Source organism: Canis lupus, chromosome 1 (genome assembly GCF_048164855.1).
Source record: "Canis lupus baileyi chromosome 1, mCanLup2.hap1, whole genome shotgun sequence".
In the NCBI taxonomy this organism is placed as follows: Eukaryota; Metazoa; Chordata; class Mammalia; order Carnivora; family Canidae; genus Canis; species Canis lupus.
The window spans coordinates 36,273,557-36,289,249 of NC_132838.1; the positions used below are offsets into that span (position 1 = coordinate 36,273,557).

The 15,693-nt window shown below is 36.7% G+C and overlaps 1 protein-coding gene across 7 annotated transcripts in view; it reads left to right on the top strand.

The window, feature by feature from the left end:
* The window catches only part of ZC2HC1B (zinc finger C2HC-type containing 1B), a 52,208-nt gene that overhangs the window by 22,375 nt on the left and 14,140 nt on the right, over positions 1 to 15,693 (top strand). For all 7 annotated transcript variants that reach the window (XR_012031231.1, XR_012031227.1, XR_012031228.1 and 4 more), the window contains 2 exons: positions 10,499 to 10,638; positions 13,009 to 13,105. Coding sequence is in view for 2 of the 7 variants with exons in the window: in XM_072826543.1 (XP_072682644.1) it covers positions 10,499 to 10,638; positions 13,009 to 13,105 (237 nt within the window). In the remaining 5 variants the exon portion in view is untranslated. The remainder of the gene's footprint in view (positions 1 to 10,498; positions 10,639 to 13,008; positions 13,106 to 15,693) is intronic.

Sequence of the window (15,693 nt, forward strand, 5' to 3'; positions counted from 1 at the left end):
GGATTATTGTTTAAGATTCATCCTTTATTGAAATGATGCCTTACTTATTTTGTAACTGGAAGTTTGTACCTCTTAATATCTTTCACCTGTTTTGCCCATCCTCACACACACACACCCCCAATTGACAACCACCAGTTTGCTTTCTGTATTTATAAATTTGTTTCTGTTTTTTGTTTATCCACACATAAGTGAAATCACATGCTATTTATCTTTCTCAGACTTTCTCAGACTGTTTCACTTAACATAATACCCTATTTAGGTCCATCCATGTTGTTGCAAATGGCAAGATTTCATTGTTTTTTTTTTTTTATGTTTGAGTAATATTCCACTGTATATGTATACCATATCTTCTTTATCCACTTGTCAGTAGACATTTATGTTGCTTCCATATCTTGGGTATTATATCTTGGTTATTATAAATAGTGCTGGCAGTAAACACAGGGGTCCATATATATTTTTGAATTAGTGTTTTCATTTCTTTGAGTAAATGTCCAGAAATGGAATTACTGGATTATATGGTACTTATATTTTTTATTTTTTGAGGAACCTCCATAGTGTTTTCCACAGTGGCTGCACCAATTTCTATTCCACTAACAGTGCATGAGGGTTACCTTTCTACTCATCCTTACCAACACTTGTCATTTCCTGTCTTTTATTCTAGCCATCCTGACAAGTGTAAAGTATCATCTCATTGTGGTTTTGATTTGCATTTCCCTGATGATTGGTAGTGTTGAACATCTTTTCATGTGTGCCTGAAGACTTTTCGTATGTCTTCTTTGGAAAAATGTCAGTTCAGGTCCTCTGCCCATTTTTTGATTGGATTTTTTTGGTGTTGAGTTGTATGAGTTCTTTATATATTTTGGATATTAACTCCTTATCAGACATATCATTTGTAAATATCTTTCTCAGTAGGTTGCATTTTTCTTTTGTTGATGGTTTCTTTCACTGTGCAAAAGTAGTCCCAGTTTATTTTGATGTAGTCCAGTTTATTTTTGCTTTTGTTGCCCTAAGCAGACAGATTCAAAAAAATATAGTGACTTCTATGTCCAAAAGTTTATTGCCTATATTTTCTTTTAGGAGTTTTATGATTTTGGGTCTTACATTTAGATTTTTAATCCATTTTGAGCTTTTATTTTTGTATATGGTGTAAAAAAATGGGCCTAGTTTCATTCCTTTCATATATCTGCCCAGTTTTCCCAATACCGTTTATTGAAGAGATTGTCTTTTCCTTATTGGATATTTTTGCCTTCTTTGTCATTGATTCACTATATAAATTTTTTTTTTCTGGACTCTGTTCTGTTCCTTTGATCTATGTGTCTGTTTTTGTGCTGGAACTATACTGTTTTGATTACTATAGCTTTGCACTATAATTTGAAATCTGCTATTGAAATCTCCAACTTTATTCTTCTTTCTCAAAATTTCTTTGGCTATTCAGGGTCTTTTTTTTTTTTTTTTTTTTAGATTTTATTTATTTATTCATGAAAGACACACAGAGAGAGAAAGGCAGAGACGTAGGCAGAGGGAGAAGTAGGCTCCAGGCAGGGAGCCTGATGTGGGACTGGATCCTGAGATCACGGATCACACCCTGAGCCAGGGGCAGGTGCTCAACTGCTGAGCCACCCAGGCATCCTTATTCAGGGTCATAAGTGGTTTCATCGACATTCCAAGATTATTTGTTCTAGTTTTGTGAAAAATGCTATTGGTATTTTGATAGGGATTACATTGAATCTGTAGATTGGTTTGGATGTTAAAGTATGGACTTTAACAGTATTAATTCTTTCAGTCTGTGAGTGTGGTGTATCTTTCCATTTATTTGTGTTGTTTTCAATTTATTTAATCAGTATTTTATAGTTTTCAGAGCATAGGTCTTTCACTTTCTTGGTTAAATTTATTCTTATTTACTTTATTCTTTTTGATGCAATTGGTTTTTTTGTTGTTGTTGCTTTTACAGATTTATTTATTTATTTGAGAGAGAGAGAGAAAGAGTGAGAGAGAGAACACACAGGGAGTGGAGGAGGGCTAGAAGGAGAGGGAGAGAAAGTCCCAAGCAGGTTCCTCACTGAGTATGGAGCCCAATGCAGGGCTCAATCTCACAACCCTGAGATAATGGCCCAAGGTGAAACCAAGAGTTCGATGCTTACCTGACTATGCCACCTAGGCATTCCTCTTTTTGATGCAATTGAAAATGGGATTGTTTTCTTAATTTCTCTGTTAGGTCATTATTAGTGTATAGAAATGCAACAGATTCCTGTATGTTAATTTTGTATCCTGAAACTTTACTCAATTAATATACTAGTTCTAATAGTTTTTTGTTGGAATCTTAAGGTTTTCTAGACATATAGTATCATGTCACTGCAAATAGTGAATTTTATTTCCTCCTTACCAAGTTAGATGCCTTTTATTTCTTTCTGTTTTCTATGGTGAGGACTTCTAGTACTATGTTGAAGAAAAATTCTAAGAGTAGACATCCTTGTCTTCTTCCTGGTTTAAGGGGAAAAGCTTTCAGCCTTTCATCATTGAGTCTGATATTAGCTTTGTGCTTGTCAGATAGCATTTATTATGTTGAGGTACATTCCTTTTATACCCACTCTGTTGAGAGTTTTCGTTATGAATGGATGTTGAATTTTGTCAAATGCTTTTTCTGCATCTATTAAAATGATTATATTATTTTTTGAAATGATTATACTATTATTATCCCCCTCCTTTTTTTTTAAGTAGGCCCTACACCCAGCATGGAATCCAATGTGGGTCTTGAACTCATGACTGATGGAGACCTGAGCTGAGATCAAGAGTCACACTTAACTGACTGAGCCAGCCAGGCATCCTATCCTTCATTTTATTTTAGTGTGTTATATCACATTGATTGATTTGTAGATATTGAACTATCCTTGCACCCCAGGAATAAGTCCTGCTTCATCATGATATATGATTTTTTAAATTTAATTTTTATTTATCTTATTTTTATTAATTTTTATTTATTTAATTTATTTTTATTGATGTACAGTTAACATACAATGTTATATTAGTTTCAGGTGTACAGCATATAGGTTCAAGAATTCTATACATTACTCATTGCTTACCATGGTAAGTGTAGTCACCATCTGTCACCATACAAAATTATTGGTGTTATTGACTATTCTCTGTGCTGTATTTCTCATCTCTCTGACTTATTTATTTTAATGTGAATTTGAATTTGAATTTGGTTTGCTAATATTTTGTTGAAGATTTTTGCATCTATGTTCATCAGAGATATTGGCCTGTAATTTTTTTTTTTTTTTTTTTTTGTAGTGTCTGTTTGGTTTTTGGTATCAGGGTAATGCTAGCTCATAGAATGAATTTGGAAGTATGCCTTCCTCTTTAATATTTTTGAATGGTTTGAGAAAGATAGATATTAAATCTTCTTTAAATGTTTAGTAGGATTTACATGCTAATCCATCTCCTGGACTTTTATTTGTTTGGAGTTTTTGGATTACTGATTCAATTTCATTACTAGTAAATGGTCTGTTCAGATTTTCTGTATCTTCCTGACTCAGTCTTGGAAGATTTCATGCTTCTAGGAATTTATTCATTTCTTTTATGTTGTCCAGTTTGTTGGACTATAGTTTTTCATAGTAGTCCCTTATAATTCTTTGCATTTCTGTATTATTGATTATATTTTCTCCTCTTTCATTTCTGATTTTATTTATTTGAGTTCCCTTTTTTCCTTGATGAGTCTGGCTAAAGATTTATCAGTTTTGTTTATCCTTCCAAAGAATCAGCTCTTAATTTCATTGATCTTATCTTTTGCTTTTTTAGTCTTTATTTTATTTATTTCTGCTCTGATTTTTATTATTTCCTTCTACTAACTTTGGGCTTTGTTCTTTTTGTCATTTCTTTAGGTATAGAGTTAGATAATTTATTTGATATTTTTCTTGCTTCTTGAGATAAAACTGTATTGCTCTTAACTTTCTTCTTTGAGCTACTTTTGTTCTGTCTCAGGGATTTTGAAACATTATATTTTCAAATTCATTTGTTTTGATGTTTTTTTTTATTTCCTTTTTGATTTCTTTGTTCACTCTTTGGTTGTTTAGTAGCATGTTGTTTAGCCTGTAAGTATTTTTTTTTTCAAAATTTTTTCTTGTAATTAATTTCTGGTTTAATACTGTTGTGATTGGAAAGATGATTTATATGATTTTGGTCTCATTAAATTTGTTGGAACTTGTTTTGTGGCCTAACATGTGATCTCTTTTGGAAAATGTTATGTGGGCACTTGAAAAGAATATATTTTCTGCTATTTTGGGATGAAATATCCTGTATCTATCTGTTAAGTCCTCTGGTCTGATATATCATTTAAAGCTATTGATTCCTTATTGATTTCCTGTCTGGATTATCTATCCATTGATGTAAGGGAAGTATTAAAGTCCCCTACAAATATTGTATTACTGTCATCTTCTCTCTACCTGTCTATTATAAGTGCTCGTATGTTCAGTACATAGTTATTTATGACTGTTATATCCTCCTGTTGGATTGATCCTTTAATCACTATGTAATGCCCTTCTGTGTCTCTAATTTCAATCTTTGTTTTAAAGCCATTTTGTTTGATATTAAGTATTGCTACTCCCACTTTTTTTTCTATTCACATGAAATATCTTTTTCCATTGCTTCATTTCAGTCTCTTTGTGTCTTTAGGTCTGAAGTGAATCTCTTACAGGCAGCATATAGGTGGGTTTTGTTTTTGTATCCATTCAGTCACTGTATGTCTTTTGATTGGAGTACTTAATCCATTTCTTTTTTTTTTAAGATTTATTTATTTTAGAGAAAGTCCAATGCTTAACTGACTGTGCCACCTAGGTGCCCTCTTTTTAAAAATATTTATTTATTCATTTTAAAAAGAGAGATCGTGGGTGGAGAGGGGGAAGGAACAGGAAAAGAGAATCCCAAGCAGACTCCTCACTGAGCACAGAGCCTAACATGAGGCTTGATCCCATGACCCTGAGATCACTACCTGAGCCAAAACCAAGAGTCAAACACCCAACCAACTGTGCCACCCAGGCTCCCTTGAGCACTTTAGTTCATTTACATTTAAAGTAATTAACAGATACATACTTACCGCCATTTTGTTCATTATTTTTTGGTTGTTTTTGTACTTCTCTGTTATTTTCTTCTTTTACTCTCTTGTTAATTTGATGACTTTCTTGAATGTTATGCTTGGATTCCTTTTTCCTTATTTTTTGGGTATCTATTAGAGGTTTTTGGTTTGTGGTTACATTAAGGTTCATATATAACATCCTCAGTATATAGCAGTCTTGTTAAATTGATAGTCTCTTATGTTTGAACTCATTCTAAAAGTACTACATTTTTACTCCCCTTCTCCATGATTTATGTCTTTTTATTTTGTGTATCCCTTAACTAATTGTTGTAGATATAACTGATTTTACTACTTTTGTGTCTTAATTTTCATACTAGCTTTGTAAGTGATTGACCTTTACTATATGTTTTCTTTAACCAGTAAAACTGTTTCTTTCATAATTTTCTTACCTCTGGTTATGGGTTTTTATTTTCCACTTAAATGAATCCCTTTAACATTTTTTGTAAGGCTGGTTTAGTGGTAATGAACTCTAACTTTTGTTAGAGTGGGCTCTATGTGGGCTGCTTGTGCTTTCTTGTGACTGGGCCATAACTGGGAAACTGTTTATCAGTCCTTCAATTCTGAATGATCACCTTGTCAGGTAGAATATTCTTAGTTGTAGGTGATTTCCTTTCAGCCCTTTAAATATAGATCATGCTACTCCTTTTTAGCCTTCAAAGTTTCTATGGGACACCTGGGTGGCTCAGCAGTTTAGTGCCTGCCTCCGGCCCAGGGCATGATCCAGAGTCCCAGGATCGAGTCCCATGTTGGGCTCCCTGCATGGAACCTGCTTCTCCCTCTGCCTGTGTCTCTGCCTCTCTCTCTCTCTCTCTGTCTCATGAATAAATAAATAAAATCTTAAAAAAAAAGTTTCTGCCAAAAAAAAAATGACCAGATGGCCTTATGTGGGGATTGCCTTGAATGTAACTAGTTGCTTTTCTCTTCCTGCTCTTAAGAATCTTTATCTGTGATTTTTGACATTTTAGTTATGTGTCTTAGTAGAATTCTTTCTTTGGGTTCATTTTATTTGGAACTCTGTTTGATTCTTGGCCCTGGATGTCTGTTTCCTTCCCCAGGTTGGGAAAGTTTTTAGCTATTATTTTTTCAAATAAATTTTCTGCCTTTTTCTCCTGCTCTCCTCATTCTGGGACCCCTATGATACAAATGTTAATATGCTTGACGTTGTCCCCAGAGGTACCTTAACCTATCCTCATTGTTAAAAATTATTTTTTATTGTTACTATTCAATTTGGATTTCTACTACCCTGTCTTGCAGATCGCTGATCCATTCTTCTGCATCCTCTAATCTATGTTGATTCCCTAGTGCATTTTCCATTGTTATTGTATTCTTCAGCTCTGATTGGTTCTTATATTTTCTGTCTTTGTTGAGGTTATCATTGACTTCATTCATTCTTCTCTCAAGTCCAGTGAGCATCTTTATTACCATTGCTTTAAACCCTTTATCAGGTAGATTGCTTATCTCCATTTTATTTAGCTGTTTTTTGTTGTTTGTTTAGGTTTTCTTTCATTCTTTGGCTGGGAACATATTTCTCTCTTTTTTTATTATTCTCTGTTTGTTTCAATGTACTTGGTAGATCAGTTATGTTTCCTGATCTTGAAGGTAATGGCCTTATGTAGAACATATCCTGTGGTACCGAGTATTGCAATCCCACCCTGGTCACCAGAACCAGGAGCTCCAGGAGTGTGCTCTATGTGGGCTGCTTGTGCTTTCTTGTTGTGACTGGGCCATAATTGCTGTGAGTGCACTGGTGGGTGGGGCTGGCCCTTGGCATAGCTGGCTGAGAGGCCTGGCTGCAGCTGCTGTGGGTGTGCTAGTGGGTGGGATTAGTTCCCAGCGCAGCTGGCTGAGAGGCCTGGCCACAACTGTTGTGGGCATTCTAGTGTGCCAGAAAATAATGTTAATAATTGCTTCACTTTTGCTGGGTGCTAATGAAAAAGTAGCTTAAAATAATATAAAAGTAGAAAGATCTGTGGCTGTGATTTTGATAAAACTTTGGCAATAAACCTTATACAACAAAAAAATCTTTTATGAGCAATACTTCCTTTTAATAGCAGAAGCTACAGAGTTGATATCTACTTTATAGTTCTTGAGTCAAACAAATGAAACTATGTCAGCTGTCCCGATGTGTGGATTTCTCTAATTTCCACATTGGATTTAAAATGTGGGGATTATTGTTTCCTTAAAATAAATAATTCCCTCTGTAAGACTTCATCAAGTGTACAATTTTTTTTGCCCTTACATTCTTATATTAAAATATAGCTTTATAATTAAATTCTTCCCCTGTGCCCTTATTATAATCTTATGTATCAAACAAAATGACTATCTAAAATAGCATATTTTCATTACTGCTCCATTAGTTAGATTGTGTGGGGATTTTATATTACTCCATATATTCTCAGGCTTAAATACTAGAAAATTTATACAGACATAACTGGGGTGATATATAATGTGGCCTATTATGCATGAGTTTGCAGGTCATTTCCTTTTTTTCTCAGCATGGTTCCTTACTTCATGACTCAGTTTTTGTGACATGCATTTATTTACTCTAATTCCTACTGACTTAAGTAAGTATGCCAATCATTCAACTTTCTAGGATGTTGGGATACTTTATAAGAATAATATAGAATATTTGTAATTGAGATTCTCAGTGAGGCCTGGGACATTTGGTCCCCATTTCACAGGCTACATAGACATGGGTACTTGACAAAATGCTTGTGTTTAAAATGATCCTTGTGTTTCTAGTTTAATGTTTTTGAGGTCTGGCCACCTTCCCCACTGTCATCATAAGAATCCATTTGTAGTCAGAATCATTGTGCATTGAAATAAATAGCACATAGTGATGTTTATGACACCATTATTGATAGGGGAAGAGGTGACTCAGATTGAGATGAGGGTAGAACATACAACTCAGTTATGCAGTGTTCAGATTATCATTGCAAAAAAAAATTTTTTTGAAGTTTCCTCTGCCCCTTTAAGTCTGGGCTTCATGTCCCTCTTCTGGGCTCCTGGAGGACCTAGTGCTTTCTCCTTTTAAAGCTTATATCATGAGTCGTAATTGTTTGCTTCTTCGCCTAGCCTTCTAGTTGTCTCTGAGATTTCTGTTGGCAGGGAAATACAGTTCAGCTTTGTTGTCTCCATAGTGGCCAAACACACAGAACGGTGGCAATGAATCAATGAACGAACAGGTGGAGTGAGGAAGCCATGCAGTCACTGCTATAATCATTGTCTTTGCACATTAACCCTGAGTGTGTTTAAGGGTAGCAGCATTTCTGATATGAGCCTTGACTCTCAGCTGGTAGAACTGAAGAAACCACCAAACCAAGAGCGGAGCTGTAGATTGTTTTCTACATTATTGTAAATGAGTTCTGCACAATAATGGCACTTTCAATTTTACTTTTATAAGCAGTTTCATTCCTGTTTGGTAGTTGGAAACACAATCTTTCTGGGTCTATTTCCTCAGAGTAATAGGATGTTCTACCCACCTACTATACTGAACCCTAGTGTGGATTATCTAAGTTAACTTTCACAGCAGCCTGGTGAAATAGGTGATATGTAGGGACTGGGGAAATTGAAGCTTAGGGTGATTAAGTAACTTGCTGAAGTTCATACATACAGCAAGTGAAGAGCTCAGGCTCAAAACCAGTCAGGCAGGCTGTAGGGCCTTCATCATTTCCCAATGCTGTCCTATTTTATTTTTGTTCAAGGAATTTATCACCATAGGAAAACTTTGTTTCTGTATTAGAACGTTTAGTCTTTGATTGCAGAGACCTTGTACCCCCAAGTATAAACCAGTGCCTGCATGTAATAGGTGTTCAATCTTAATAGAATTAAGATTAATTCTATATATATATTCTTAATATATATATTAAGTACTGCCTTCCAGAATGTGAAATAAAAGATTAGGCTAAGTGCTCATTTTTTACTATATTCCAATTTCTTACATATTCCAATTGTTAATTCTATGAATATTCATTTTAGGAAATGATTTGTTCAAACAGAAAACTCAAATTGTTTAAAAAGATACCTTCAAAAAACTCTTAATCTTGAAGACATCACTGCTTCAAATATTCATCCACACATGTAGGAATTTTGACCCAATTCTATATATATATTCTTAATATATATATTAAGTACTGCCTTCCAGAATGTGAAATAAGATTAGGCTAAGTGCTCATTTTTTACTATATTCCAATTTCTTACATATTCCAATTGTTAATTCTATGAATATTCATTTTAGGAAATGATTTGTTCAAACAGAAAACTCAAATTGTTTAAAAAGATACCTTCAAAAAACTCTTAATCTTGAAGATAACACTGCTTCAAATATTCATCCACACATGTAGGAATTTTGACCCTACACTAACCTAAACTTCCATACAGAGTCTGAGGATGGTGCTGTCTCAGATCTTTCCTGCAGGGAGGAAATGTTACTCTCTTATGTTGCTTATATCCACTTTGTCATCCCTTAAAGGTACCTAAGACAAAACAAAATGAAAATACATCTCACACTCCTGCTTACTTTACAGGGGTAGGCTCCAAACTGGCTTTGCTGTGAGCATCTCTTCATTCTAAAATGACCGTGGATCTTTCGTATTTATTTCTCTCACTGTATAGCAATTGCAAATTTGAGAACCAAACGGAGACCAGTGGGTATTCCACAGAAGCACTGGTGGTCTAGTACCCACAGAGCTGCTTGGGAGGTTCTAACCCTGGAAGCTGAACCTGTTTAATCACCTTTTCCCTTTTACTTCACCTCCTCCCTGAACTTATTATTTGCCTCCTTACTTAGGAGTTCAGTGAAAAGAATCAACCCCTGCAGAAGCAGTATGTTTTTCTGCCAGTGACACTGGCTTCAAATCCCATCCCCCAGACTCATAAATTTGCAACATCTTTCTCCCTCCACAGAGAAGGAGAGTAGCTCCGTAAGTTCTGTGTGACCTGTCCTACTCGGTACCACAGTCTGGGCCTCTGAGTCTTCTGGGTCCCTCAGTATCATCAATATTAACATTCTTTGGTTCTAGGACTCCTTTTTTACATAAGAAGTCACTGTATCATTTAATTGGGAAGTTTCCTAAGTATAATGAATCTATTTTCTAAAAAATATATCAAGTAAACATTTTAAGGGTATACTCTTAATTGAAATAAGTGTACAGACAGAAAAATGTCCCCCGTGCTATGTCCTTTCTTTGAGCCCTTGCATACCTTCCCCTCTGGCCTCTGGCATATGCTTTCTCAAACCAGAGCCTGGGACTTTGTTCTTTTATGTTGGAGCAGAGTTCATATCCCATTTATTTCATATAAAATGAAATAGTTCATTCCAGAGGTTTTTTTGAAATGTGCATTGCCTCCTGTTGTTATTTTTGCATTTAGATTATATTCAATGTCCATATTGCATGAGGAGGTTTAATGAAACTGCAGCCAACCGACATATTAACTTCTGCAAGGATCAGTCTTCTCGCCGAGTCTTTGATCCAGCCCAAACAGCAGGCAAATTGGCATCCAGAGTGCAGGTAAGTATCTCTCCCCAAGTGTTGGCTCTGTGCCTTCGTGTGCTCGGGGCAAGCAGGTAGAATTTGCTAAGGAAACTAAGTTCTGCATCCCAAGAAATGTAAAGATCAAGATAGATGAGCATTGTCACTCACCCTCATGAAAGCTGACTTCTTTTGAGGATGCTTTGTAGCTAACAGCACCTTTGGGTGTTGTAGAAAAGATATTTCTACAGTGTTTGAAGGTTCTTAGGATGAAGCCTTGAATATGTAAATAGTGTTTCTATGGTATTGTGGTAAAACTCTGTCTTATACAATGGTAGTTATCAGCCTTAACCATCCAGGAAAGCATTGCAAACTTGAAGTGAAGCTGCCTGAGTGGGGAAGGTATCACAAGGAAGACTGTTCTATAGGTCGTGGGTTTTGCTCTATAATAGAAGAGGGGTCTGTAGCCTTTTATTTAAACCCACAGAGTCAGCAAGTTAAAGTAAATGAATGGAAGCAACTGTTATAAATAGGTACAGATAAGTAAAATGACAATCTGACCAGGAAGACAGTAGATTTATGAAAATAGAACTGGAGTCCAGCAAACAGTTCATAAACATCAGAGGTCCCAGGGATATAACTTACAGTATACTGCCAAAGCTGTTAGTTTCAAAACATGGCTCAGTCACCAAGGAAAGATTAACTTGGTCTGAATACTTGAGGGTATGAAACATATTTAGAAAGATTTCCATGAAATCCAGTATGTAATAGGGGTGGGAGCCTCTCCAACAGTAGCATATCCCACAAACTGTGGACGCTAAGTTCTATCTTCACATACATTCGGTAACTGCTGCTCTGTCCCAGACATGATGGGTGCTGATTGATCAGCATTTGTAACTCAGCAAAAGAGAAAGACTTGGAAATGGGGCAGTGGGAAGCTGTGGTAGTTGACATGTACAGAGCACTATGGAAGAAGAGGATATTGTGAGCCTTTGAAGGCTTCACAGAGGAGCAGCATTTCCCCCTTGAGTATCAGATAGGTTCACCGGCCTAGAGTGGGAATTAGGGAGGACATTATACACAAAATGTCCAGTTGTGGCCTGAGGAGCTCACCATGTGGGGCTAAAACATGGAGTGTCTGTGGGATGTGATGGAGATGATGGTCCTTTCTTCTTGGTAGGATAGGCACCATAATTTGTGGTGTATATGATTGCTTTGGGCTTGAATTCAACCGAATTTTGGAAGTTTTCTAAGTAAACCTCTACCTATATCTTTTAAAGCAGTAAAGGATACATTACATTTCTTCAAATGATTCTAATGAGTCCACAAAGTAAGTCAACATTAGTGTAGCCAAAGAGAGCCCAGGGAAGCAGCAAACGGAAGTGCTTATTATTCCTGACGAAGGCCAGCTGGCCATCCTGAGTGTAACCAGTGACTTGGCCCTGTTCCTCTCCTTGTTTTCCAGAACTAAGTGGTGATGGGGAACACAGAAGAAAAATTAGTTGCTTTCTGAGGAAATTCACTGTAGCCTGTATCTGAACAGCAGTACTTGTTTCTCTTATGCCAGCTTCACCAGCTTCACCACTCAGGCTCTGGCTAATACTGAGACTTATTCAGAGTGGAAAAAAAAGGGAGAGGTTGTTTTACTTCTGAAGGGCTGTTAATAACACAGCTGAAATGTGTCTCTATGTTAAACATAATCAACTTTAAAAATGTGTATACCCTTAACCAAAAGAGACCAATATGGGCCTCCGAAAATAGCTGTCTTTGGATGGGGATGAGCTACCTGCTGTAATCTAATAGCTGTCCTTGCTCAAGTGAGAATTCTCCCATGGAGTAACAGGTTATCTTTATACAGTAGTTGCCATGGAAATGTGGGGACCGGTAGCCAGGTAAGAAGCTCCCAAAGGACCTTTTGATCCTTATTCTGTATTAATGTAACTGTTCTGCTGCTACTGCTACTCGGCAGGCTGGGGTGTGGTATGGGGATGATGGAATTCCATGTTTAAAACATTTGCTGCCTGCCAATGTCTGTTTTTCTTCTCTGTTCATGTATTTAAAAACAAAATCATCTTTAAGTAAAATGAAAAACTAAAATGTTCCATAACTATCCTTATTGACATTAAGTGATTTCTTATGTCTCCATACAACTAATTTTACAGGATTAACATATCACCACTCCCCTGAGGGGCTGATTATGGAATGAAAGTGCCAAAACCCAGACATGGCTCTGAGAAAAGCAGAAGGGCAGACGAACTAGGGTACAGGTTGTGCAGGCCCCCTTCCCGTGGGGGCAGCAGGTCCCAGAGATGACTCCAGTCTGCTGCTGGTCAAGTGGAAGCAGATTTACCTCCTGTGTGCTACCTGAGGTCACAGAATTGTTCCCTGTCTCTCTTGCTCTTTCTGTAGGCAAGGGCAAAAAAAGAGCCAACTGTAACCAGTGCCGTGGGAGCCCTGCTGCAAAACAGGGCTCTGGAGACCCCAAATATGGCCCCAGCTAGGCCAGGTGAGTTGGAGTGAGCATGTCAGCTATCACATGTCAGCTTTGGGATTTGTTGGCAGCCAGCAAAGGTTGACGTCAAATGTTGCTTTTGTTTTTTTTTTGTTTTGTTTTGTTTTTTGTTTTTTTTTTCACATGTTGCTTTTGGATATAAAGATATATGAGTTTGTTCAAGGTTAAAGCTTATTTGCCAAAGAGAGTTTCCTAATTTATCAAGATTCGATAACTCCGTCAGTATAGAGAGTCAGATACTATTACAGCAGCATGGTCTAAACCATCATTCTCTAGTCTAGTGAAATTGAAACAAGATTAAGAATGGGAGATAACAGTGTGTCAGATATTGTGTGGAAAATAAGAGAAGAAAACAAACAGCCAAGATATGTAATCAATCTGAGTGTCTGCTGATGGGTGAAAGGTTAAAGATATTGGCTGTATACACAATTGAATATTACTCAGCCATAAAAAAAAGAAGGAAATTCTGCCTTCTGTGACAACATGGATGGACGTTGAGGTCATATTGCTGAGTGAGGTATTCAGTGAAAGATAAATACTATGTGATCACACTTACATATAGAATCTTTAAAAAGTTGAACTCATAAAAACAGGAAGTGCAATGGTGGTTGCCAGAGATGAGGGTGGGGAGGGGGAAATGATGGTCTAAGTATACAGACTCCCAAGTAGAAGTGCTGGGTATCTGTACACATGGTGACAATAGTTAGCAATATTGTGTTATATATTTGGAAGTTGCTAAGAAAGTAGATCTTAAATGTTCTCACTATACACACAAACACACAAACACACACCAGAGGTAACCATGTGAGGTAATGGATTTCTTAACATTTTTGTGGTGGTAAGTCGTTTTGCAATAATATATATGTGAATCAAATCATCATATTGTACACCTTAAACTTACACAATGTTCTAATCATTATATCTCAGTAAAGCTGGGGAAGAAAAAGAAAAGAAAAGGTTTCCTTGCTGAACTAAGTAATTTCTTCCAAGTAGCAGAAATACCTAACCACCATTACAGTACTTAACCATGTGCTAGACCCATTTCATTTTATCCTCCTGGTAAGCTTCAGATGTTTTGTTTTTAGGATTTTATTTATTTATTAATGAGAGACATACAGAGAGAGAGGCAGGGACACAGGCAGTGGGAGAAGCAGGCTCCACACAGGGAGCTGGACGCGGGACTCAACCCCGGGTCTCCAGGATCAGGCCCTGGGCTGAAGGCGGTGCTAAACCACTGAGCCCCCCGGGCTGCCCAAGCTTCAGATGTTTTAATCTGTGGGAAGGCAAATAGACTCAGAGAGGATAAGTTATTTGTTCAAGGCACGCAACTGGTAAACAGCAGAGCTGAATGAGATCTCTATTGCACTATCTGTCCTCACTGAGCTGCTTTAATCAATAAGTATTCTTCTTTACGATCAACATTCTGTCATGAAGGCAACGTAAATTAACTCATGACCATATTGGCGCCTCTGATCAGGAGTCTTATTTTGAAAGTGTTATCAGAACCAGAGTAGGAACAGAGTAGTCTATAAAGTCACCAGAAGGCTTTATTATTAGTTTTTAAATTCCTCATGAGTTGTTTATCATGGGTTAAAAGTGGAATGGGGCATTTAAAAAGATTCCCTATAGCCCTGTAAACCCGTCATTAGTTTTTCCCTGATCTGTGAAAACTTAAAAATGGAGTTTTAGTTTTAACTTTGAAAAAAATAAATTCAAATCATATATGAGTTTATTTGGTAAAACTTTCACTAAGCTATTTTTCTAACATATAAAGACTAGTGTCCTTCAGAAAAGACAAATTATATTATGGTTTCTTTTCTTATTTCTCCAAAGCTTGTATTATAATGCTTCCCTTCCAGTGAAAAGCCCTCCTTTAAGCTTGAAGTTAAAGCTTACTTGCCAGGAGGGAATATTTCTTTCTTTCTTTTTTTTTTTTTTTGTTTAAGATTTATTTATATATCTGAGAGATTGAGAAAGAGAGAGAGAGAGATAGAGCAAGCAGGGGGTGGATGGACAGAGGGAGAGAATCTCAAGTAGGCACCATGCTGAGCGCGGAGCCTGATGTGGGGCTCCATCCCATGACCCTGAGATCATGACCTAAACCAAAATCAAGAGTAGGATGCTTAACCAACTGTGCCACCTAGGTGCCCCTGGAGGGAATTAATTGTGATTAGAGAACTCTGACAGTGTGCAAAGTTCTATCAGAGAACAGCAGTGGAATCTAGGACCTTCATACCCTGGCCTAGTAAACTCACAAAAAGATTAGAAATGGAAGGAGACAGTGTGTCAGGTATAGTGTTGAAAATAAAGGAAGGTTTCTTCCTTGGACTAAGTAATTTCTTTAAAGTAGCAGCAAAGCATAAGAACAAGAATTCAGAAGTCTTATGTTCTAGTATGTGATGTATTCCTGTATATGTGACACATCCTCTGACATGTCCTGGTATGTGACATTAGGCAGACCATTGTAAAGACATCATTTTGATACGTTAGAAAATAGATTAGCAGCTAGTGGGTCTAAGTAAAATAGTATTATGTGTGCTCTTGACTAGGAATGGTGGTTTAGGACCACTGGGATGTTGCTA